The 22,841-nt window shown below is 45.2% G+C and overlaps 1 protein-coding gene across 7 annotated transcripts in view; it reads right to left on the minus strand.

Moving 5' to 3' along the window:
* Window positions 1-22,841, minus strand: part of CRACR2B (calcium release activated channel regulator 2B) — a 62,206-nt gene that overhangs the window by 31,920 nt on the left and 7,445 nt on the right. For 3 of the 7 annotated variants that reach the window (XM_042038359.1, XM_042038358.1, XM_042038357.1), the window contains 7 exons: window positions 10,809-11,064; window positions 9,211-9,322; window positions 6,540-6,711; window positions 4,245-4,391; window positions 3,856-3,946; window positions 3,634-3,726; window positions 514-701 (listed from right to left, as the gene is read on the minus strand). In XM_042038359.1, the coding sequence (XP_041894293.1) occupies window positions 514-701; window positions 3,634-3,726; window positions 3,856-3,946; window positions 4,245-4,391; window positions 6,540-6,711; window positions 9,211-9,322; window positions 10,809-11,021 (1,016 nt within the window). In that variant the 5' untranslated portion in view covers window positions 11,022-11,064. Of the gene's footprint in view, window positions 1-513; window positions 702-3,633; window positions 3,727-3,855; window positions 3,947-4,244; window positions 4,392-6,539; window positions 6,712-9,210; window positions 9,323-10,808; window positions 11,065-13,405; window positions 13,503-22,614; window positions 22,719-22,841 lie in introns of those variants that run through there. The other 4 variants (XR_006017760.1, XM_042038361.1, XM_042038356.1 and 1 more) reach the window with 4 other exon arrangements.

Here is a 22,841-nt window from a genome sequence, read left to right on the forward strand (position 1 = left end):
CTGCTCTGGGAGCTGGGATGGCTGGGTTGTACCACAGCTCTCCTCCAACATGAGAGCAGGCAATTCATCCTCTCCACTTCCTCAGCTGCTAAAGATGAGGAGCATGCTTACTGCCATCTGGATCTGAAACATTCCAATGTTTTATATATGTATTATTAGATATAACCCAGAAATGAGAACACAAGTGATTAGAAGAGGATCTTTAACAAGAGCATTATAGAGGTGATGGTGAACTGGAAGAAGCCTCCTTTAGGCTGAGGAACATCTGTATTTTTGTACTGATTTTCTAGAACATATTCATTTCCCACAAAAGGTAGGCAAGAGGTAGCAGTATCACTCTCTGTTTAGGCCCATAAGACCATTGGGATGTTTCTCCTTTTTGCCAAAAAGAGACAGGCAATCCTCTAATGACACCAAGGCTCCTAACTAGGGATACTTATTCTTTAACTGCTTGGCCACCTTTCCTTCTCTGTGTCTTTGCCCCAACACCCACCCTTTCCTGCCCTTCCCCACCTGTCCTTTTGCTCTTGCTCAAGCTGAGCCTCCTTCTGGAGCTTCTGTAATTGTCCCTTCACTGCCTCCAGCTCCCATTTGCTTTTCTCCAGCTCTTCCAGCAGGTTTTCATTCAGGTGCCGGAGCCTTTCATTCTGTACACGGGTCTCCAGCTGCTCCGAGTTCAGTGATTGTAGCTGATGTTCCAGCTGCAGTGGGAGAGGAGGAGGATGAGGAGGAGTTAAACACAGAGAGGAAGCGGTTTGTGCTGCAATCACAACTAAAAAACAAGCTGAAAAAGCATATGTAAATATTGAGGTAGAAGGGGGTAAACTCAACTTAAGTCTACAGGGCCACCAGCAGCATCAGGAAGATGAACTGGAAGGAATTCTCTCTCATCACACCAGCACTGGGGAACCAAGCAATGCAATTAAGCACAGCTGAAGAAGTGCTTCAGGCAGCATGAGGAGCCTGATGCTGTCAGGTACTGTAGGAATCACAGTGCAAATGAGGGTCAAAGGTGGACCGGAAAAATTTGGATGGAAGCAGGACTGTGTCTGTTGGGACTTATTAAGCACAGCTGCTGAAATGAATCCTCTGGTTTAGGGCTTTCCTGAGCCCATGGCAGCTGAGAGGAGGATATATTGAGGTACTAGGGGCATCTCACACTACACCTGGAAAGTGAAGTGATTGGGTGGCCTTTACTACTGCTGGAGACAGGACCTTGGGCTAGAGATGATGTTTAAATGCCACCACGGCACAGCTGCACTCTAGGCAGCACAAGCCCCCAGCACAACTAACAGAGCCTGATTTGGGAAGTTGAAAGCCTGCTGCCGTGTACTCAGCCAGTGACTCAATTCCTTACAGACGGCTGGCATAGGCTGGGAAAGAGTCACAGGGAGCTGCCAAAGCTGCCCATCTCAGATGACAAGTAGGGCATTCCAAGGGAGATCATACTGACACTGCAGCATCCAGCCAGCCACACTGGCTAACCAGGGCCCTCTGCTGAAGCTGCTGCTACATAGAAACTGCAGTACCCACCTGAGAACTCAGAGCCCAAAATAAAAGTATGCAATCCATGCTTATAGAAGCACCAGAAATCAGGTCTGATCAGGGTAGCAGGTGGCAGAGTCAGCCTCCACATTTACACCTTCAGCCTGCCTTTTCTCTCAGCCTACTTTCTTTCCCTCTCAAAAGAAAGATAAAGCAGCACACCATGGCAGAAGATTATTTTTTTTTCTTGCTACCACCCTCCTCTCTGCCAGCACACATGTACAACAGTCAAGAGCAGGAATGAATGGATCTGACCTTTCCTAGCTTCCTTGAAACACAAGCCCTACCTATATCTCCCCACTGAGGCTAGAAGAGCAAGCCACACCCAGCTTTGTCTGGAGTCCTCCAGGCCTGTGGACACTGGGGAATATTTCAGCAAGACTACATATGCTGAGCAGTGGAGCTGAGACTAAAAACCAGCAACCCCTGCTTACAGCCTTTGGATCTTGCAATAAGCCAAGGAACAGGCTTTAAATAAAGCACACCTGCCCCTCCCTATGAAATCTCCATCACGTACAACTCTCCCGTTTATGTGGTCTGTCTTGAAAGTGATACTGTGGAATAGCACCATCACAGTACTGGTCTTAGGCCACAAGAGGGACCCGATTATCCACACAGCTCAGTACAAGCCTCAAGAGTTAAGAGCACCAGAAATGACCATTTGAGTAACAGAAAGTATACATGCAGCCCAAGTGTTCTGCCCTGACCCTCAGCGAGAGGAGATGCTACCTAGGAAGTGCATGCCCGGGCTCCTAACTATGGTCCGTTCCCCTCATACAGCCTTCCCATCTAAGGTCCCTGGACTAGGGATGTTAGAGGCCACACCTCTGACTGTTCCTCCTTTCAATGAATATTTACAAGCCTATTGTCCATTTGTTTGTCCAATTCATTTTTGAACTGCTGATATTGCCTGCCTCCTGTGGCCAAAAATCCAGCACTAGTCTCTGTATAAAGAAGTGTGTTCTTCTAAATCAAATTCATACTGGTCTCATTGAGTGTCCCTCACCTTTGCTGTTGCAGGATTTGGGGAATAACAGTTTTGTGTGGACCTTATCCATCACTTTTCTGACTTCATAAATCTCACATGTCTCTTCCCTCAGTTCCCTTCTCTCCAAAACCAAGTCTAAACTTTCCTGGCTTCTCTTCCTAAGGCAAATTTTCTGTTTGCTCAATCATATTAGCACTCTGTACCTTCATACTTGAGAAGGACACAGTAGAATTAGAGGAGACCAGAACTGCACACACTAAATGAGGCACATCGAAGATGTGGGCAGCAGGAAAAATACATCCTCTATCTTATTCTTGATATCCTTCCTGATGGCACCTCAGTTGTGCTGGCTTTTCCAGCTGCTGCACAATGAGCTGGTGATTTCAAAGAAGTGCTGTTTCATCCACATCACAGCTAGGTATCCAACTGGGATATCCCCAGTCTTCAGCATCTTGCTGGTACCTGCCATGACTTGTTTCTGTGGGGGTCACATCTCAGTTCTTGAGATACCAAGTGAAAAAAGACATCCGGAATGGACCATCCCATACAAATGTCCATGCCCAGGATGGCAGGCTAAAGGAAAGCTTGTGCTTTGATCTTTTATGTGACTGATTAATCAGTATGTCATCAAGTGCCCAAATGCAAGTATACAATATGTACCTCTAAGTGTCACAGAACTGTTCATTCCAGGTCATTTTGGAGCAGCCAGAATACAAAAACTAGAGAAATCTGTCTCTTTTATGTCCATACACATCTTCCCTACACAACGACAAAAGGATTCAAACTCATAACTTTGAAATTTTTACCCCATCTTCCTTGCCAGTATTGTACAGCTGATAGGAAGATTGTGCCAAGAGAACACAAAGCAGGTAAGAAAATGCATGCACAAAACATTCACAGAAAGGCATTATAGCTGAAGACAAACCAATTATTTGACAAACCATCTCAACACCTTCAGAGGCACGAGAGCACTACACTAGCCAGAGCCAAATTATCTAGTGCCAACCCTCAGCACTGAACACCATTGTCCATCAGAAAACAGGTCAGCAGAAAGACTGAAGAGGGGATGTGCTTTGTTAGAAAAGGTTTGGATCCCATACCTTCTTCTGGCGGTAGAGGATTTTTTCCAGCTCCTGCTCTTTGTTGTGCAATTCCTTCTGGAGCAGGTTACTCCTGTCATGCCTCAGTGCTTCCTGCAGAGGTAAAGATACACAGCTGTGCACAACACCCAGCACAGTAAGAGCTGTTCCTTGGCCAGATGAGCCGCCACCTCTACTTCAGACCAAAGGAACGTTGCCTTCGAGCCGAGAGAGAGAAGGTACCTGGCAGACCAGCCTCTCCCTTTCTGCTTTGATCTGTTGCTCCATTTCTTCATAAAGGCACCTGACTTCTCGATCATGATCTGACTCCTTCCTACAAAAGACAGGTGCATGCAGGTCAGGAGAGAAAAAGAGAATACAGAAAGGAAAGAGGAGGGTGGAAACAGATTCCTACTAACAGCTGTGTGGCATTGAGTGGGATTTTAACCAGACTGAAGGTTATGGGGGAGCACGGATGCAGAGCAAACCCATGGGGATCAGACCAGGATAGAGTCATTCTATTACAGCAAGAAATATCTGTGCATCCTGTAACCCAGTCTCTCCTTGCATTTGAGACAGGATCCAAGCATCAGCTGGCTCCTGGCAGCAGATGGCTATGATATCCTCCTTACCTCTTCAGTGCTTGTTCCATAGACTCCTTCTCATGATTCACCTCCTTTATGTATGACGAAACACGCAACAGAAACTCTTCAAAGTTGGATAAGAGCTCTGGACGCTCCTTTCGTAGCCGAGCCCAGAGCTCCCGAATCTCATGTGGGCTGGAGCAAGCATACAAAAGAGAAGGAAAGCAAAAGAGTTACCGTGTCATCTTATGGACTGTTATTCCAACTCCAGCATGCACTCAGGACAAACTGCCATTCTCCTGTGATGATCTCTGTTACACGATTACAGCAAAGGGGGAAATTGGACGGTGACAGAACATGCATGTGGAGTGGGATTTATTGTGAGGTCAAAATAAAGGAAGTCATCTGAAAGAAGAAAAGAAAAATAATCTAGGAAGCAAACATGGAATGACTGCTTTTCCAAGTATTCATCAATAATACATTTGGTGTCTACATCAAGACTTGAAGAAATGAATATTCAGCAAATTTGCTGTGTTATGGTCAAACTGTTACAGCACACAGAGTTTGGCACACATCACACATCATTGGTGTTTTTCTTACACTCAGACTGTACTGCTGGCTGCTACTGTCCTCATTTTTTTTACAGGTTTGGAAACTGAGGCAAAAAAAAAGATGCAGATTTGCTCAATACAATAACAGTGGAGAAAGCCCTGGAAAACCAAAGACATCTTTTTCTGACCCTGCAATAATGATTACACTGTTTTGACATTTAATTCATGGCAACTTGAACACAGCACTTACAAACTTATGCATTCCCAAAGTGTCTTGTAAGCCTGCAGACATCACTTCATGTTTCTTTTTAGGGAAGAGCTTTTTTTTTTTTTTTAGATCATGAAACACTTTAGAAAAACTGCCTTGAAAGATACAGAATAATTATAGTCAGTATCCAAATAGGTATTTTTCTTTGCCTATGTATTTGTCTCCCTCAGTATTCTTTGGGAAAACACAAAAGCAAAACAAACCAACCAAAAAGCTTTTGATTTCCTCTGCCAGTGTTGCATGACAGCCTTCTTTTTCTGTACCAAGTTAAAAAAGTTATAGCACTTCATCAAAACTTCATGTTTTAGATAAAAGAACATATTGAGTCCTGTTAGTAAATTAAACCATTTCTTTCTAGAGAAAGCAGTGAAAATATTTCAGATTCCTGCTCTCACCCCAATTATCTTCTGTTTGATATTACTGCTTTACAACAGCTGGTTTGCACAAAGTTGTGACATGAAGTAGCTACTGAACTCATTGCATAAAACTGCCAGTAAATGGTCAAAATAAAACACAAGATAATTCCACTTTAAGACTTCTGCTTGTCAAAGCAGAGTTATAAACAGTAGACACTGTTTTCCCAGAAAGGTAACATGGCCTTTCACAGTGTCATCCTGTTGTTTAAAACATAACAGCTTCCCAGAATATTTTCCAGACAGAAGTTGTTTAGCACTAAAAACATGCAGGTGCTTTGCATCACAATGAAAATATGGGGAAAAAATGTCTGATTTGTGACAGATGCACCTCTGAAAGCAGCAAACTCCATCACTCTCAGCTTCTGTCTCCAATCCTGTCCACCTCCTTCCCTAACCTGGACTGCTCCCTGCAAACTGGCAACACAGTTGGAGTACAGTGCCTGAAAAGAAGGACAGCCCAGATGCAGTTGGGCACCTCAGGCCCTGCAGGTGTGCCTCAGTAAGAACCAGTTATGCATAATGCTTCATGTTGGAAAGCCTAAAAAAAGGCTGGATGACACTGGGGCCAGTAGACTCTACTGGGGCTACATGCAAGGGCATCTCACTGGAGCACCCCTTTTCCCAGTTTATCCTTTCACACTCTTCAAGATCAGCCCAGCCCCAAGCAGCTCCTTGAACACAGATCCTTCAGAGACTCTTACAAATGATTGTCTGGAAATATGTGAACAGTCACACACCATTTTGCAACAGAGAGCACACTCATCCTCCTTACCTCATCTAACCCTCCCATGCTTCTTTTCATTTGCTACCTGGGCTGGACTTGTATGCCACCAGCTGTTCCATTTTACAGCTGTGTTATGAACTCAAATTTGGGAAACTGCGAAAAGCACTGAGCTAAATGTAATTGGTAACCGATGAGCAAACCGAGACCACACTGCATTTGCTACCAAGCATCTGGAAATCCAAGGCAGCAGTACAGAAATCCCAAGCAGTGCTTCAGAGAACAAGCAGCTCAGTTCACCTCTTTGGTCTGTTTTGGTACTTTGAAGTTTTGGTACTGCAAGACCAAAACAAGGTAGAAGCAATGCCATGCGACTCCCCTACTTACTCTTCAAACAATTGGGCTGCTCCAAGCTGCTCTATCATGGAACAGAATCGTTTCTCTTCATCATCATCTGCAGGGTCCAAGTCATCTGACCAGCCTGACTCAAAAGTCTCCTCGTGTCTGGAGTGATCCATTCTCCCATCCCCTTGGCACAATTCAATCCCTATTAACTTTCCTGGTGGAAGGTGAAGAGAAGAAGAATAAAGAAAGTCAAATTGGATGTCATTTAATACGCTGCTATTTACATGGCAGCCTGACAGAGCTCCATGAGAAGCCTCCTGCATGCTGCTGGTGTAGGATACAGCTCCAGGTCAGTGAAGAGCCTCTGTTCTGACGTCCTGAGTGATGTCAGTGGCCGTTCCACAGTGCTGGGGCTGAAGCTGGCTCCCAGCCCAGCCACAGGCTGCCGGGCTCTGCTCACATCTGAGCTGCCACCCTCGGCCCGGGGCGCTCAGCATGTGGCGAGCGGTCACTCCACTCCCACAGAGCGGCGCTGTGGGTTCAGGCGCCACCGATCCCACAGGCTCTCTCCGGGACTGCGTGCCGGCCCCGAATAGTACCATGCTGCAGTTCCTCAGCTTAAAAACTGGAGAGGAGGGGCTCATTACCCCTCCCTCCTCATGTGCTACATCCATTCTGAGTCAAGCGCTACACAAGGACAGCCCTCTTGTTGGGATTGTGTAGAACAGAATGAACTCGCCCTCTAAGCACCTCCTCCTGCCCCATCCCACGTACGGATAGCTTCCAGCTATCTGGATTTTGTTTCATGCTGAGACGCTAATGCCACAAGAACATCCTGCTATGCAAGGCATGTGACAAATACTGGTGCTGGGAACAAATTCTTCTCAAAGAAACAGATCAAGCAATCCTATCCGAAACACAGGCCCTCATCTTGTATACAGAGTCAGGTCTTCAGCAGCAGCTACTCTTCCTTTCCAAAATACATCTGCTTGGTTCAAAAGGCAGAAATTACTTTTCCCAACTATAAGACCAGGAGTCAAGGATGTTCACAGAGCACAGATGAGAACAAGACACTACTCTAAGGGGAAATATATTCACCATTATTATACTTCAGAGGACTCAACTCTACCTCTTCTTATCTCCATAAATCCAGAATTTAGCTGCTTCTCTCCCACTCCTAAAATGTGCTGTAAAAAAAACTTGCAGTGTGGAGATAGATACTTAGTTAAAACCTGATAATCAGACAGTTAATTAAGGAGAAGGGTTTAGATCAGGCACTTTTGAGGTCTGCTTTTGAGAAAGAGTCATTATGTCTCATTATCTCTCTTTTGCAGATGGGAAAATTGAGGTGGAGAATGATCTGAAGATTGTTTTGATATCCTAGAAGAAGCAAGGAGCCATCTCAAGAAGCAGACTTGATTGCAGCTTGAACTGCTTCCCTTGATTTCCCCCCTGCACACTCCAGAAAAAAGACAGCCAGGCCAAAGTCTTGAGTTAGGGGAAAAGTCTGAAAAGGATTTCAGTGATGCAACACACGAAGAATAACCGTGAAGAAAAGAAATACAGAAATTAAGTGTTTTGCCTAGACTGGAGCAAGTGCCATGGAGCCAGGCTGCCTACACAAAGAGAAAACTTGCCTACCTCTCCCAGCAATGGCACTGAGGCAGATGCCCTCATGATGTCCATCTGAGGCTGTGCCCATGGGACAAATGCCTCATGCAATGAGATTTGGGAATAACCAAGTCATAACATAGAGGGCACTGTGGATGCCAAGGTGTCCAAATGGTGCCCATTCACCTGCTACATAGTGCTGGACTGAAAAGCCCCCACTCCCGACAGAACTCTTGTTTCTGCCAAAAGTAATGGAACCAGCCAACAAGGACAGAAGCACAGGGCAGGAACAGCTGTAGTGAGCAAGCACTCAGTGGGTTAAAACAGTCCCTGAACAGGCTGGCCCAAGACACAGTTTACTGGGTTTTTTTAGAGGAAAACTTTGCAACTTCTCCTCTCACGGTGGCTGTTCCTGAGCATTCAAATTGCAGCACTAAAAAGACCTCACTCCCAGGTTGTGAGAAAGCCAGGAGCAAACACAACCTGAGCAATCAGGACAGCAAAATTCAGGAGCCTCTTCCATCACTTCTGAAAACCCTAGACCACCTGTGTTCACTTGCTTTGACCTGATCCACTTAACACCTCTGCATGTCCAAGGAAAGCACTGACAGGTGCAGATTTTCTGAGAGCTGACAAGGCAGCTGAGCACGTGTGCTGCTGGGTGAGGACTCTGGCCAAGGATTAGTATTCTCCTAGTGTTTGGAAAAGACAGCATTAAAAGGAAGATAAAGGCTTATTTGCCAGTGTTAATGTCCTTGAACAGCACTGCTACCAGCTGGAGACTGTTGCCAAGAGGCATATTTCCATGCAGATGAACAACTGTGGATCAGATAGCCAGGCACAGCTCACAGCATGTACCCTCTCCAGCAGGAGATGTTCTGTGGCTGGCTCTACTAGGTAGGCAGGTAACAGCTGTGGGAGAAGGCAGCACAAAGCCTCCAGGAGGAGGATACACACCCACCCTCTCCAGTGATGCTCAGTGAGCATGGGGCATTGTCCTGCATAGCTGGTGCAGCTTCAGCAGAACCACTGCACTTTCTTACCAAAAAACATCCTGTCACAGGTGGGCTTTTTCCTTCCTCTACCTCTGTACAGTCCTTACCTAGACCCATGCTGAACTCCACAGGTGTCAGGTATCCCTTATTATTCTGTTCCAAGCTGTCAAAAACTGTCTCCAGCTGCTCAGGGGTTAGGGGGAGTTCACTCTGGAGCTGCTGCAAAGACAAAAGAATGAACAAACTTGAGGCATGGCTCAAGTCTTCCTTGTGACTGTCCCTGCCATCCTCAGCTCTGGCCCACAGCAATGTGCCCTTTCAGCACTGCATCCTGCCCAGGGTGCAACAGTCTGCCAGCACAGCTGAGTGATGACACAAACACCTGTCTGGAGCCATTGATATGTTGACTTTTTCCATTACTGGATGATTCAACCAGGACTTCAGAGAGGGAATTATTTTGTTTGGAGAAAGTTCAGCCTGTTTCCTCCCCCACTACAGAAACACTGCCTCTAGTTCACTGCCTGCCTCCCTCCATTCCTGCTCAAAGGTGGCACTGCCAGCCTCCTGTGACCACTGCTGCTCCCAGGAGAGCTCTCTCTGGGCACATCAGGTACAGCTCCATCTCTTCGGCCAGGGAGGGAGGTCAGACTTGTGGGTATCTGGATTCAGTTCCAAGCTCTTGCAGGAAATCTTGCAGCTCCTAAGGGAAATGTTCAGTCCATAACAGCGAGTTAGCTTTCTTCTGTCACCTTCTGCCTGCTGGGACTGTATCACTACTCCCACAACATGGACAGGGAGCAGAGCAATTCCCCTTGGTAATACATGGGCAGAGCACCCAGTGTGGAGGGACACCCAAAGAAACAAATAACAAAGGGGTGTAAGCTAAAACCTCGTAACTGTCCATTAAATGTGCAATAAAAAATTATTAATGTAACTATAAAAATTAGGCATCACACAACCCAAAGAAAGTGAGTCAATATTTAAAGCAAAAATTAGGCATCACACAACCCAAAGAAAGTGAGTCAATATTTAAAGCAGCATGAACCTGTCAGGTGTTATTTACAGATGTGGGGAGAGATGGGGCAGGAGAAAAACAATCCACATGTAACCTTCCTGATGATCCTTCAAAACAAAACTCACAAAGAACTACAGGGCTTTTGCTAACAAGTACTTTTTTAAAACAGAATGCACCAAAACACATTATTGTAGAGCAAAATTATAGTTCAGGTCTAAGGTGAGTTTTTGGATCGGGCTTTAGCTATGATTGTATAATTTTTTTGTCTCAACTTTTTTTGTGAGAGGTTGATAGATTGTTCATCGTGCGGTTTTTTGGGGGGGAGTTGTTGTTTGAGGTTTTATTTTTTTAATTAAACCAAAGATTTTTTTTCCCCTCCAGCTTTCCTATCTACTGCATGCTTGATGTTTGTAAGAATTGTCATGACATTTTTTATTTTATGCATTCCTTAAAAATTTGGAATTGCAGTCCCACTTGTCTCAGGAATTCCCTGGAGGTGCAAGGTCCTCCTGGGACTTTTAGCTCCTAACAGCTGGCTGTGCCAGAGTTTGGTCTTAGAAATCTGAATAAGACAGAGACCACATGCACACCCACACATGCCAAGAGTGAAGGCATGCCACATTGTCCCCTGTTCTGCCACCCACGACTTTACAGATCCTCCCAGGACAGAGGAAGAATTTTTTCCCTCACCTGCATGTCCACCTTGGTGATAAAACCCTTCTCATCCTTGTCACACAGCTGGAAGAGCTCCCTTGCCTTCTCAAGCATCTCCACCTGCACATCTTCCAGTTTGCTCATTTGGCCAGGAGGAGAAAGATGAGGAGCCACCTCATCCTCCTGACCCCCTTCCTCTTTTCCTTCCCAGCGGACGTATCCCAAGAGCACTCCACTCTGGTTCTCCATCTTCTCAAAGTCTTTTCCCCCAGGGCAGGGCCAAACAGAAGAGCTGTGGCGCAGGAAACAGAGAAAACACAGTCAAACATGACCCTCCACTTCCAACCCACACATGATATAGTTAAATGCCTCAGTGGTTGAAAGAACAACATTCAGCATCCATATCTGGACTAGATAACCTTTAAAAGTCCCCTCTGACACAAAATATTCCATGGTTCTATGAAGTGAGTGGAGGGGGGAAAGGAGTTTGTGTCAGACACCACACTGAGGTATACACCACATGTAGGAACACCCTGTACGCAACATGAGTGTACCTAAGCCTTCCACACACCTGTAACCCTCCACCAAGCAAGGAGGCTCTGTTACCATCTCTCCTCCCCTGCCTCAGACCTACAGGGCAGTCCGAGTTCTTTGCTGGTGAAAGCCAGGTGCCAAGGGAAGGTTTCAGCAGAAACAAGAGGGTGGGAAGGGAATATTAAAGCACACAGGTAAATCTGCGTGAGAGCACAGTGATAGTCCCGTATCAGCTGAGACAGGGCCCAAACACTGCGAGCTGCTCCTCTCTGGTCTTGGTTCCTCTGGCAATAACACATAGTTTTCCTCCTCTTGTTGCTTTTCTGCACCACACCTCTGAGCACCAAACCTGCATCAAAACTCCAAAAGCCCAGAGCAGGACGAGAGCAGATAGCAGGATAATCTGTGCAAGTGGTAGAAGAATAATGTCTCTCCCAGCCCCCTCCCAGCCAGGTCCACTGTCTGGCCTTCCACCTCTGACATTTTCTTGTTAACACTTTCCAAATAGTAGCTCCATCTTTATTTAATGCTGTTACAGTAACAAAGAAAGGTCAGACAATTCCTACACTGGGAAAAATTTAATAAGCTGGGCACTCCTGACCCCTTGCCTTCAAGCCTCTGTTTTGAGAACTTATGAGTTGCCAAACAGAATTTTAATCTGAAACGTTCACCTTTATAGGAAGGAAACCACAAAACTATGGAGACATTTCAGAGGCCAAAGAAAATATTTCCCATCGCTTACAAGTACCTAAAGCAAAAAGGAATGGGAGCACCCATTTAAGCACAGTACTGTGATTGTAAAAATGCGTACATCCCTACACCAAGTCACCTCCTGACTTACTGATCTCATGGAATCAGACAGCTTCTCCAGACAGCTCCTCTTCAGCAACACCACCACATTTTTGAAGCCTTGTTGCACTGATTGCTTTAGATTTCTCCTTATGCAGACCTGTTTTCTGCATTGCAGGGCAGAAGTGAGCTGTGCAAGCAGGCTAAGAGCAGATTTAAACAGTGCTGGACAAAGAGGGCTTGAGGGTTGGGTTGCTTGGGGTTTTTTAACCTCCAAGACATTAAAAGCCACGTAGAGATGCCACGATAACAAACAAACTAATTCTGTTTGCACTCTTCGTACAATGGGAGGATAAAGAGCATGATGGCCAGGAAGAATGTCACATGTGAGAACGATATGAAGCTGACACAAAAGGAGAAGGCAATTATGCCCCACGCTATTTGACTCCGTTTATTACTGCAGCTCTGCGAGCCAGCGGGTGGTTCTGCTTCACAGAACAAGCAGAACGCTTCATTCCCCCTTTCAAATCAGTGTATTTCCAGGGCGCCTCTGTTTCAAATACATATCTGCTCAAGTGACACTAAACTCTGCAGAAGACTACCTATTAATGGGTACTATTATATGTTTCTAGTCAAGTAAACATCCCTGGCAAGCAACGGACACAGAGCTGGACCCAAGCTTTGGGGAATACAGCAGTGGAAAGAAAGGAAGAAAGCATAAAAAATAAGACAGCAGACCACATTTTTCTCTCTTGCTCTTTCTCAAACAAACCCTCCAACCAAGCATTTTTTGTGTTATGGAGCCAACACAGCAAAATTTGGAGACTAAAGTTAGATTCTATACATTAGCTGGACAGTCAGCTTGCTTCTGATGGCAAGTCTGTGTAAGCAGTAAAGAAGTCAGAAGCAACACCAGCTTGCTTTTCATGTTCAAGTAAAAATGGCAAAGCTGGCCTTGAAAGAAAAACAAAAAAGGACCCAAATTTCTTATGCTGACTAGATTTTACAGGTGATTATGGTGAGGAATAACAGCCACACTAGTGAATGATAATTATTGGCTCCTACAGGCCACCTTCCTGAAGGTTTTTTCCAGACCCATTCCTTTTGCAAAGATACAGCCTCAGCACAAGCAACACCCTGTACCAGACAGCAGCAGGGGTGGAAAGCAAAAGGGATTTCAAAGCAAGAGCCATGACAGGATTGTAGAAAATAGCCAGAATAAGAAAAGGCACGAGTAAGCAATGTTTTCTAAAACATCCCTCTAGCTGCCTAAGAGACACCAAGGTCCCCAGAAGTAAAGATGACCTTACTTTTTAATTTTCATCTCCATCAGTTCTAGAGCAGCCCATGCAGTTGACGTCTCCCCATCTTTCCTGCAGCAAATAAAAGGTGGTGCAAGGAGGATGTTGTGTTCTCTCTCTGAGACATTTTTTTGAAGCTGAAATCCAACTCGTTACATCCCTACCTCTAGCATTTCCTCTTTTTATCAAAAGCCCAGCTGCACTGTAGCTCCCAAACACTGGCTGAGTTAAAAGCCTCTTAATTAGAAGAGCTGGGAGCCTGACATGGACAAAAGTCTGAAAAGATTTCACTCGTGTAAAAGACCAAGCCCATTAATTCAATGTTCAGAGCAGGAAGTCTCTTGTCCAAGCTCCTTCAAGTGGCTTCAAGCCAGATGTGGCTTTTTCAATGGTGAGACAGCACTTGTAGAGAACAAAGCAGCAAATAAGAGAGAGCCCCAGCAAGCAAAATACATTGCAGCTCTGATGGACTTCTCTCCCAGAAGCCTGTGACTGAGAAGTTCTTCCTCTCTATCCCTGTTTCTAAGGGCACTGAGTGGTACAGGTGGGGCACAAAGCAGATCTCAGTCTAACAAGTGCTGTCATACCTTCCCAGATCATCACTGCAAAGTACTGGGGCAGCAGCTTCATCAGCACAATGCACAACATCACAGAAGGACCACTTTGAAAGAGGCTGAGGTCAATGGAGTACCAGAAATGTGGGCTGGTATCTAAAAGTGAGGCAAGCAGAGCTGGCTTAAGTGCAGAAAGATCAGCTTGGGAAAAACCATGCTTGCCTAACACAAGGGGCAAAGGCAGAGAAGATATGTACAGGCAGCTAATGCTTTTGGTCAGGCAAACCTGCCAGGCTCTGCCAGAGAGATGAAGTCAAGCCACCTCCAGTGACAAAGCCAGTGGTTTTTACCAAAACTTCTTGTCAGGATTAGTTTTTCCAGGTCCTTTCTGGCAGGAAAAGGTAGTTTTTCAGTCAGCATCAGTAAGAATTAATTTCCACACCTAACCTGGAGTCAGGACAATCTCTGCATCTTGAGCTGTTGATTTCCATCATAAAAAGGTGTGCAATGGGTCACAGCAGAGTTTGTCTAGCCCGACATCCTGCCCTCAACAGTGGCTGTGAATGGCTGGTGAAGGAAGAGTTACAGCAGGGAAAGCAAAGAGAAAACTTCCCTAAAGACATCTGCCAACTACTAGCCACTGTCAGCCTGGGGCAATTCCTGAGCCACATGGTTCCTTCCTTATCTTCCAAGACACTTGTCCAGCCTCCCTTTGAAACTGTATGAAAACATTCACTGTTCTCATGAACATGCTGATAGAAACAGGGTGCCTGCCGCGGCCAGGGAGTGCTGACAAAGCTTCATGGGACTATTTTTGGGGTAGACAGTTTGACCATCATCAGCTCCACAAGAGATGAAGTCCCAGCTTCAGTTCAAACGAGTTCTCAACCACCTTCACCTCTGCGAACTGTGTTGGAGACCAAAAACTCCCTTCTCAGGGCCTGGGAGATCTAATAGGAAGATGGAAATGCCAGGAATCTAGGGGGCTCCAATACAACATGCTCCAATCGCCCTGGTGTGCAATGTTCTTCTTCAGCCCTGTCTTCCCCCACCCCACGGGTTTGTCTGCCTTTGCTCAAGGTCAGCTCTGATACTGCACAGTCCAGGTTTGGGCAGTGTCCAACACCTGAAAAACCTGATACAGAGCTATGGATTACACAAGTTAACTCCTGCCATAGTATGTGCTGGGGCTTAGCAAGCAAAAATTCACCTGCTCCTGCAAGACAACTTTCCCAGAGCCTGGAAAGCAAACACAGATATTCTCAGACACAGGAGATCACCTGCCATAAAGACAGCTAGCACCAGCTCTTGTATTCTACACTGAGGAAACTCAGACCAGTCTTACATGACTATTTTAACTACCTGAAGCATTAACTGAGATTTGTCCTGTGCAAAGCTGTGGCAGAAAGTCAGCTGGATCCCATGGGCTTGGCATTCTTTGGGGAAATCATACTACTTGAATTTTAATCCTGACTCAGCTGGCTATATGGCCTTGGGTAACTCATGTCACCTGCCTATGCCTACAGACCGTCAGCTCTTCCAGTTTGGTTCCTAATGCTTGTGACAGCTGGCACTTTAGGACTCAGTATCTGGAGACTGATAATTACATGTGAAACTCAAGCATCAAAACAATTTCAAAGCCTCAAAGCTGAAGAATGAAAAACTTGAACACAGAAACCGCAAATTTCAACAAACAGAAGAACAGACCCAAGTAGCTTTTTCTGAAAAAGGGAGGTCCTTCTTTCAAGGTAGCACCACAGGGTCATCATTTTCAATTTATTGTCTCAGAAAGCTGCTTCTTGTAGCTGTAAGCAGTGTTAAAGAGGTACAGGAAAGTCATGGATAAATTGCTATCAACAGCCAAGCCCTTATCTAGGTGACCCTGACCACCATGTGCACATGACAACTTTGGGGTGCTATTTCTTTTTTGTTTTTTCCACAGCCCAATGACAAGGAGGAAAGGAAAGTGAGGAGTGCAGCCAAATATCCACAGCTGGTCCTTAGATGACCCTAGTCACTGCAGGGCATTGTGCACACACTGAATATGCTGCATTCCTAGCAGTCCTCCCCAGTGCAAGACAATGAACCAACAGTTAATGAAGGAGGGAAAAACTAAACACAACTGGCTAAATGGCTTACCCAGGATTACAGAACAAGGCCAGTGTTTGGGTCCTGTAGAGGGAACCTATAAGGGAAAGCAGGTTTTTGCTTTCCTGTACCACTGAATTTTTGGTGACAGAGTGGCAGAAGGGAATATTAAAGAAGAATCATTACAGGCACAGAGTAGGTGTCCAAGGTGTACCACAAACTAAAGTGTTCAGATACTTGCTGGGAGGTTTCCCAAAAAACATCCTCCTGTATCTCTGCCTAAGACAATATTATTAGAAACAACAAAACCACCCCCATACTAAAGCTAAATATTTAAGCCATTTATTTAAACAAATCAGAAGAACACGCACCCTTTCCTTTCTACTCCTGATGCAGGAAAATAAGTCTTGCAACTTCAAAGGAAGGAATTCACCAGGTGTTTAGGTCACATTAATCACACTCCTGGTGCATATGCTGGACGAGACAGGTTTGATCCCATACATGAGAAGACATGACACAAAGAGGAGATGAAGGGCTGTGTAAGGGATCACTGCAGCAGAAGGCTGTTGCCTCAGCAAATTACAAATGCACAACAAAAGCAGGCCAAGATGCAGTAGGTACAAAGCATTTGTTGCTTGGTCATGGAATGGAAGCATCACTCAAGAGCAGGTGAGCAACAGATAAATTCCACAAGAAAAGGGCAATAAAATCTTCACAGGTCCTTATACCATTTTATATCAAGCATATGCTACCTGCTCTGTTTGCTCTACCTACCTTTTGCTCCCAAGGTTTTGAAGGCTAGCAATTGCTATAAAAAGTGCTCATTGTAGGTCACAGTCACATCTACACATGCCAGATTTTATAGTACTGTGAGACTCAGTGATCACATATGGGTATTTACAATTATTATCCTAGTTGCGGGCAAAAAGCACATGTGCACTGACAAAAATCACAGCCATGCCAAACTGACCAGGTGAAGGCAGAGCAGAGATCTTGCCAGGGAAAGACACTGACCCCTGTAGCAAACTGGCTTCCACAGATACTGAATTTCCAAAAGCTTCTCAAAGGAACTGGGTACTCACTCGACAAAAATTATTTTAAAAGGCTCTGCCAAGGCTCAGCCTGAAAAGGGTGGGAGAAGAGCAAAAAGAAAGTACTTATTTCTCTGGTGTACTTTGTTCAAAATTAATTTTGCTCTTTCCCTTCTCTAGGAAATTTGTTTCCGTTGTTTGGAATTTGTTTGGGTGGTTGTTGGGTTCTCCCTTCCCAAAGGGAATGGCAGGAAAAGAAATACACTGAAAAATGAGAAAAACATCATTGTTTTGTGAAAGTTTTTTCTTTAAAAAAACCTAAGAAACCCATACACACCCTGGGCAGAAAGCCTGAAATCAGGTGTTCATATCTAGAGCTACACTTTACTCTCTCTCTTTTAATTGCCTGCACTTGACTGTATCCCTTTAAGGAAACAGGAACAAATCCAGGAACCTTTGTGTTGTTTATTCAGCAGGGGATTAGCCCAGCCTGATAGCCCCGAGCTAACCCGTGCTGCAATATCTTGGATGACTTCATCATGGGATATGCCAATAGGATAAGAGGTATATCCCAGAAACACTGACAGGTTCAAGAGCCTTCATCATTCTGAAGAGCTACTTAAAAAGAGGCTCTGCTGCAATTCACCATTTCCCTCACCAAAGATCATCAAAGAGGAATTTACCATTATCAACTTCTTGATCTTTGCTAAAAAAACTTGCCAAGGGGAAAGTTGCTTGATTCAGACTCTATGCTCTATCACCAAGCAACCTGAGAGTGGTAATGGCTCTCTTTTTCCATTTCAAGAGGCGAACAAATAAACTTCTTAAATCTGCACTCACTCATGCTTCCCGATTCAACAGCACAACAGAAACCCCCGACTGTGCCAAAAGCTATCAACATATGAAGTCTGCAACACAGATAGGTATCTACAACATCCCAAAACAAGATCGTTCACCCCAGAAATTGCCACAAATCCTCCATCACCCCCTTATGCTGCTCCCCAGCTTTGGCATCGCCAGCCAGTGGAATTTTGCAGCTCTCTCACACTGGCACAGCCTTGGCACTGCAAACAGTGAGGGAGAGTGTTTGCACTGGAACCTCTCCTACTAATTGGGGTTTTGGCTTTGTTGGGTTGTTTTGCTTCAGGAATGGAGAGAGAAAGCATCAGTTTTTCCTCTAATAATATTTGGGCCAAGAGTTAATTCTCAGCAATTAAAAACAAAATCCAAACCACATTTTTTCCATAAACAGCTAATGGTCTTGGATCTGTCAGTGTCTAGCACACAGCTGATTTTTCAGAAAATAAAGAGCATGCCTGCAATAAGACATGACAAATAACAGCTAGATTGAAAACAAGTAATGTTCATGAATTCCTTTACTTTATAAAGGCTTACAGGTTTTCTGAAACTTTTCTTTAAAGAGACAGAATAGAGCATTACATCACATAAGGATTCACCTTATATACTGCAGCATTAGCTGAACACCACTAACAGTGCTGTGAAGTTGGAGGTAGATGCTGCTTGGAAGCAATCAGAAATTAGATCATGCCTAACACCAAGTATGTTGACCACAGAATATGTGCCCTGCAGGTGATACCTATGGACCAGGCAGGTAGGCAGGAGGCAAAGAAACTTTATTTGCCAGCTCAGATGCGGGAAAAAGAGGATAGAAGAGGACATTGTGCTTGACATCAGATACACTGGATCATTTTTGATTCAAAGCAAAAACTGAACACTGGGAGCCCAGGCTAAAGAGATACCCGCTCTTTTCTACTCCTCTTTTCCAGGGGTTGTTGAGGTAGGTAGGAATGCCCCATAAGGAAGACAAGATCCAAACCTAAGCTGGCATTTAAAGCTCTTCAGGAAAGGACATAAATCCAGGACAGGTCCTGAGCTTGTTTAATGGAACATGAGTGGCAATTCCCTCCTGCCTTACCTGCCCCTTTAGAGAAGGGAGCACTGGCATGCACAGCAGGTTGTACCAGAGAAAAGCAGAAGTCAGCACCCTTCTGCTGGGCTAATGCCACCTGTTACTGAAGAGCTAAGGTGTCATCAAGGAAAAAAGGACCTCAGCTGCTGCGGCTCAGCAGGGACACATCAGGAGAAACGCTGCTGAGGAGACTCCTTTCTCACCCTGTAAGCAACAGAGGCACGGGGTACAAGAGGCTCTTCCCCAGCCCTCAGGAAAGCAACCACACTTGGTGTCCTGCAGACAAAGATTCAGGCTGAAAGCAGGCATACCTCAGTCCTGTGCTGGCAGAGGGCCAGACACACTTCAGTGTTCTTGAAGTACTTTAAAGGCGAAATTATGCAGAAACAGCCTTTTGTTTAATAAATGGATAAAAGATTCTAGAGGATACACAAAGCTTCAAATGCTAAAATTTGGGGGTTGTGGAGTTGCCTGTGTAACCAATTCCTGAACGGCAGAGATGGTGAAGAATTGTCCTCAGTCACTGCCTTCTTTAAGAAAAGAATGCAGGAGCCTCAGATTAAGCTGGTGATGGCATTGGCACATCAAACAGAAGGAAGCACTTCTCTACAAAACCCTGAAGTGTGGGACTTACTAACATGAGACACTGAGGACGTCACAGGCATTCATGAGCTGAAAAAGTGGCTGTTTGATTCTGCTCTGAGTTTGTCTGTGAATGACTATTACACAAAACAGCCTTTTTGGTGAAAATTTGCTGATTCACAAATAGCAAAAAGAGGGTCCTAGGAAAGTATCATCCCATTTTTATGCTGGGAAGATGAGGGTATCTGCCATTAGCTGCTGTAGGAGACATGGGGTTGGTTCAGCCTGGCTGTTCCTCAGCATGAATAGAGGCTGCTGGTCGACCCAAAGGACCACAGCACGTGCTGCATTTTCTCCAGCAACAGTCCTCTGAACGGGACTTGGTACTCCAACAGCCAAAGGCCAGGCTTCTCCCCACAGCTGTCATGGCCATCATGGGTACTGACATTGACTCAGTTCTTCCTCTGAGTCCTCAGATTCTAGCTGCCTATGTCATACCACAACAAAGATTTTCCTTTCCAACAAGAAGTTGAATCTCTCCATGACAGCCTCACACCTTGTCTCACACCCAGGATCCCTCCTGGGCTGCCATTACCTATGCACACTCACCCAGCAGAGTCACTGTTTAAGTCAGTCACCCTCTCTAGGCTTCTTTTGAGTAGTTGTCACCTTTATTGTAAGAGAGAGAAACAACTGGCATTGCTTCATGGAGGATGAACTTTCTGCCACCCAGCCTCAGGATGCTGAGCAAGAAAAGTGTTCATGACTTCCTGCCAGTGATTCCCAATCTTGTTCTGCCACTTCTTCATTAAATTTCCCAACAGCAACCCACTGACTTGAGCTCAAGCCACTCCTGGCCAGCTGCAAGTTTTCCTCAGCCACTTCAGTGCCCTCTTTGTGCAAAGGCTACAGATCCCATGCCATCTCACCTGGAGTACCACAGGTGTAAGCTCAGAGAAGTGCACCAGAGCCTCACCTTTGTTGATCAAGATCATTTGTCTTGAAATCAGCCTCACACAAACAGGAATTCATAACCTTATGTTGTCCTCAGATTGCTCCCTCAGCATACACAAGCACAGATAAAATATCAAACCAAAACATCAGACTGCCCAATCCTTTTCTCCTCTCCCCTTTCAAGGGAGAAACTTCTTTCTGGTAAAACATTCACATTGTTTACTGAATACATGTGGTAAACAGTGATTTCTCCTCCAACTGAGCCAGCAAGTTCTCTGCAGCACCTGAAACCTCCTTACCCCGAGGGCTGGATACAACTGCAGGGGGGAATGCAAGAAGTTCAAGCATCTTTCCCTCATCCCAAGAAATTCTCCTCCAATATTTTGAGGACTGGACGCCACTATCTCATCCCCATATTTTCTAGGTTACATGTTAGCAATGGGATTAGTGGGAAAAGCTTTACCTCACTATTCTGAACCTGCCAGATGCACTTAAAAACCAGAAAAGGTTTGCAAATATTTATAAGCAGGAATGAGTATGGAAAGGATTCCTAGGCACCACAGCTCCCTGTACAAGCATCTCTCTGGCTGATGCTGTATTGATTTTGCCCAGGAGGGATGCATGGACAGTTTGACCTTTCTGCAAATGTTGTTAAAACAACAAACAGAGCCGAGGCAGGTGGGTGAAACCAATTTCCAAGAAGATGGTTAACCCATTCTCCACCTCCCAGAGAGGAAAATTGCCCTGGTCACAGGTGTGTGACACTTGGTTACCTCTTACCCCTTCATCTACTTGCCAAGAGTGGGTATAAAGGTAAAAATTCACTCCTTCCTGTGAGCTAAGGAGGTGTTGGCTGTGCAAAACACCTTTCCTGAAATACCAGTGTAACCTATGCACTAGAAAAGGGTGAAGTCCATGCCCTGAGTTCCTCTTGGCTGTCAGACCACTGAGGGGAACACAGGTAAAGTCTTGAATCCAAATACCACCACTCCTCATCCCAAAAGAAGAAAGGATCAGTCTGAATGTACAAGAATTCCAGGATCTAGTACAAGATATCAGAAATATCCTCTCCTCATTAAGAGGGGACAATCACAACAAAATACTAAAAGCCTCAGACCTCTACAAGACAGAAAACTAGAGAAAGTTTTGAGCAGCCACAAGCCTTGAACTGCTCCTCCACAAAGCAGGATAACACTGGCACCTGAAGGGCACCTTTTCCTGGCACACCAAGCACAGCTGAGTGCAAGGAGCAATCAGAGCAAGGAACAGCATTTGAAGCAAAGTTGGGAGCAGATGCCATTTTTGTTCAACATGTACAACTGTTCTGAGAAAAGCAGAATTACTGGAGCGGGGTTGAGGGGATATTCCTCTCTTTGACAAAAGCTGTCACTGAGTCAGAAGCCCACAGCAGGAACAATGATGTGGGATTACAAAAAGGGGTGGAGGGAAATAGGGGAGTAGCTATGCTTATGAGAGATAGTGGGAAATTTCCTGCCAATGCTTTTAAAGAAAAATTTCTAGTTGCCTTCAGAAAGCACGCAGCAGAAAAACCTTAGTTTTTAAACTGACCAGCTCAAGACATCTATTTCTTAGAAAAAAAAAAAAATCACAATCTCCTACATTCTAATATTCAGTTATTACTCCAAACCAGCAGTTTCCCAAATCAGTAAGTCACCAGAATCAGTTAAGCATCTTGCAGAACCACATCAGAACTGAGAGCAAGTTTCTTCAGTTCAACATTTGCTAAGACCTCGAGTGATCCAACCCGAAGCATTAATTAATTAAGCACCCCCAGCTCTTGAAAAACAACTAATAAATTTTCCTTCCTCTGTCACGGGAATAACAACTGGTTTTTGCAGTGATATACAAATGCCACTGCACTCAGTGAGCTCCACTCTGCTGCTTTAGAGCAAAAGCAGGAAGTCGGAACAGAAAATTCCTAGGGAGAAACTCTGCTGAGACACGGCAACTCGCAAACTCATCCAGACTTCCTGCTAAAATAATTCTTTGCTCAAATGACAGAGGCTTTCTTCCCTCCCTTCCACCCCATTTTGTCTCTCTGCAGGTGTCCCCAGGTACCTCGAGCAGCAGGACAGTGTTGCTCCCCTTCCCTGGAAGCAGCAGTATATTCCACAGCAAAAAGCTAGCGGGGAAGGAACACCGCCACTGTAAATACAGGATCGGAGCCGGTCCAAGCCAGGAGGTGTGGTTTGCACTGCTCCCTACGCATCTCAGCCCCTTTCCAACACAGCTTAGTAGCCCTCAGTTCAGAAAGCAGCACAAGAAAAACCTGCCCTTGAGCTTCC

The sequence above is a fragment of the Corvus kubaryi genome, unplaced genomic scaffold, assembly GCF_017639235.1.
Source record: "Corvus kubaryi isolate FWS band 111438036 unplaced genomic scaffold, C.kubaryi_AGA036_p1.0 37392, whole genome shotgun sequence".
Taxonomy (NCBI): domain Eukaryota; kingdom Metazoa; phylum Chordata; class Aves; order Passeriformes; family Corvidae; genus Corvus; species Corvus kubaryi.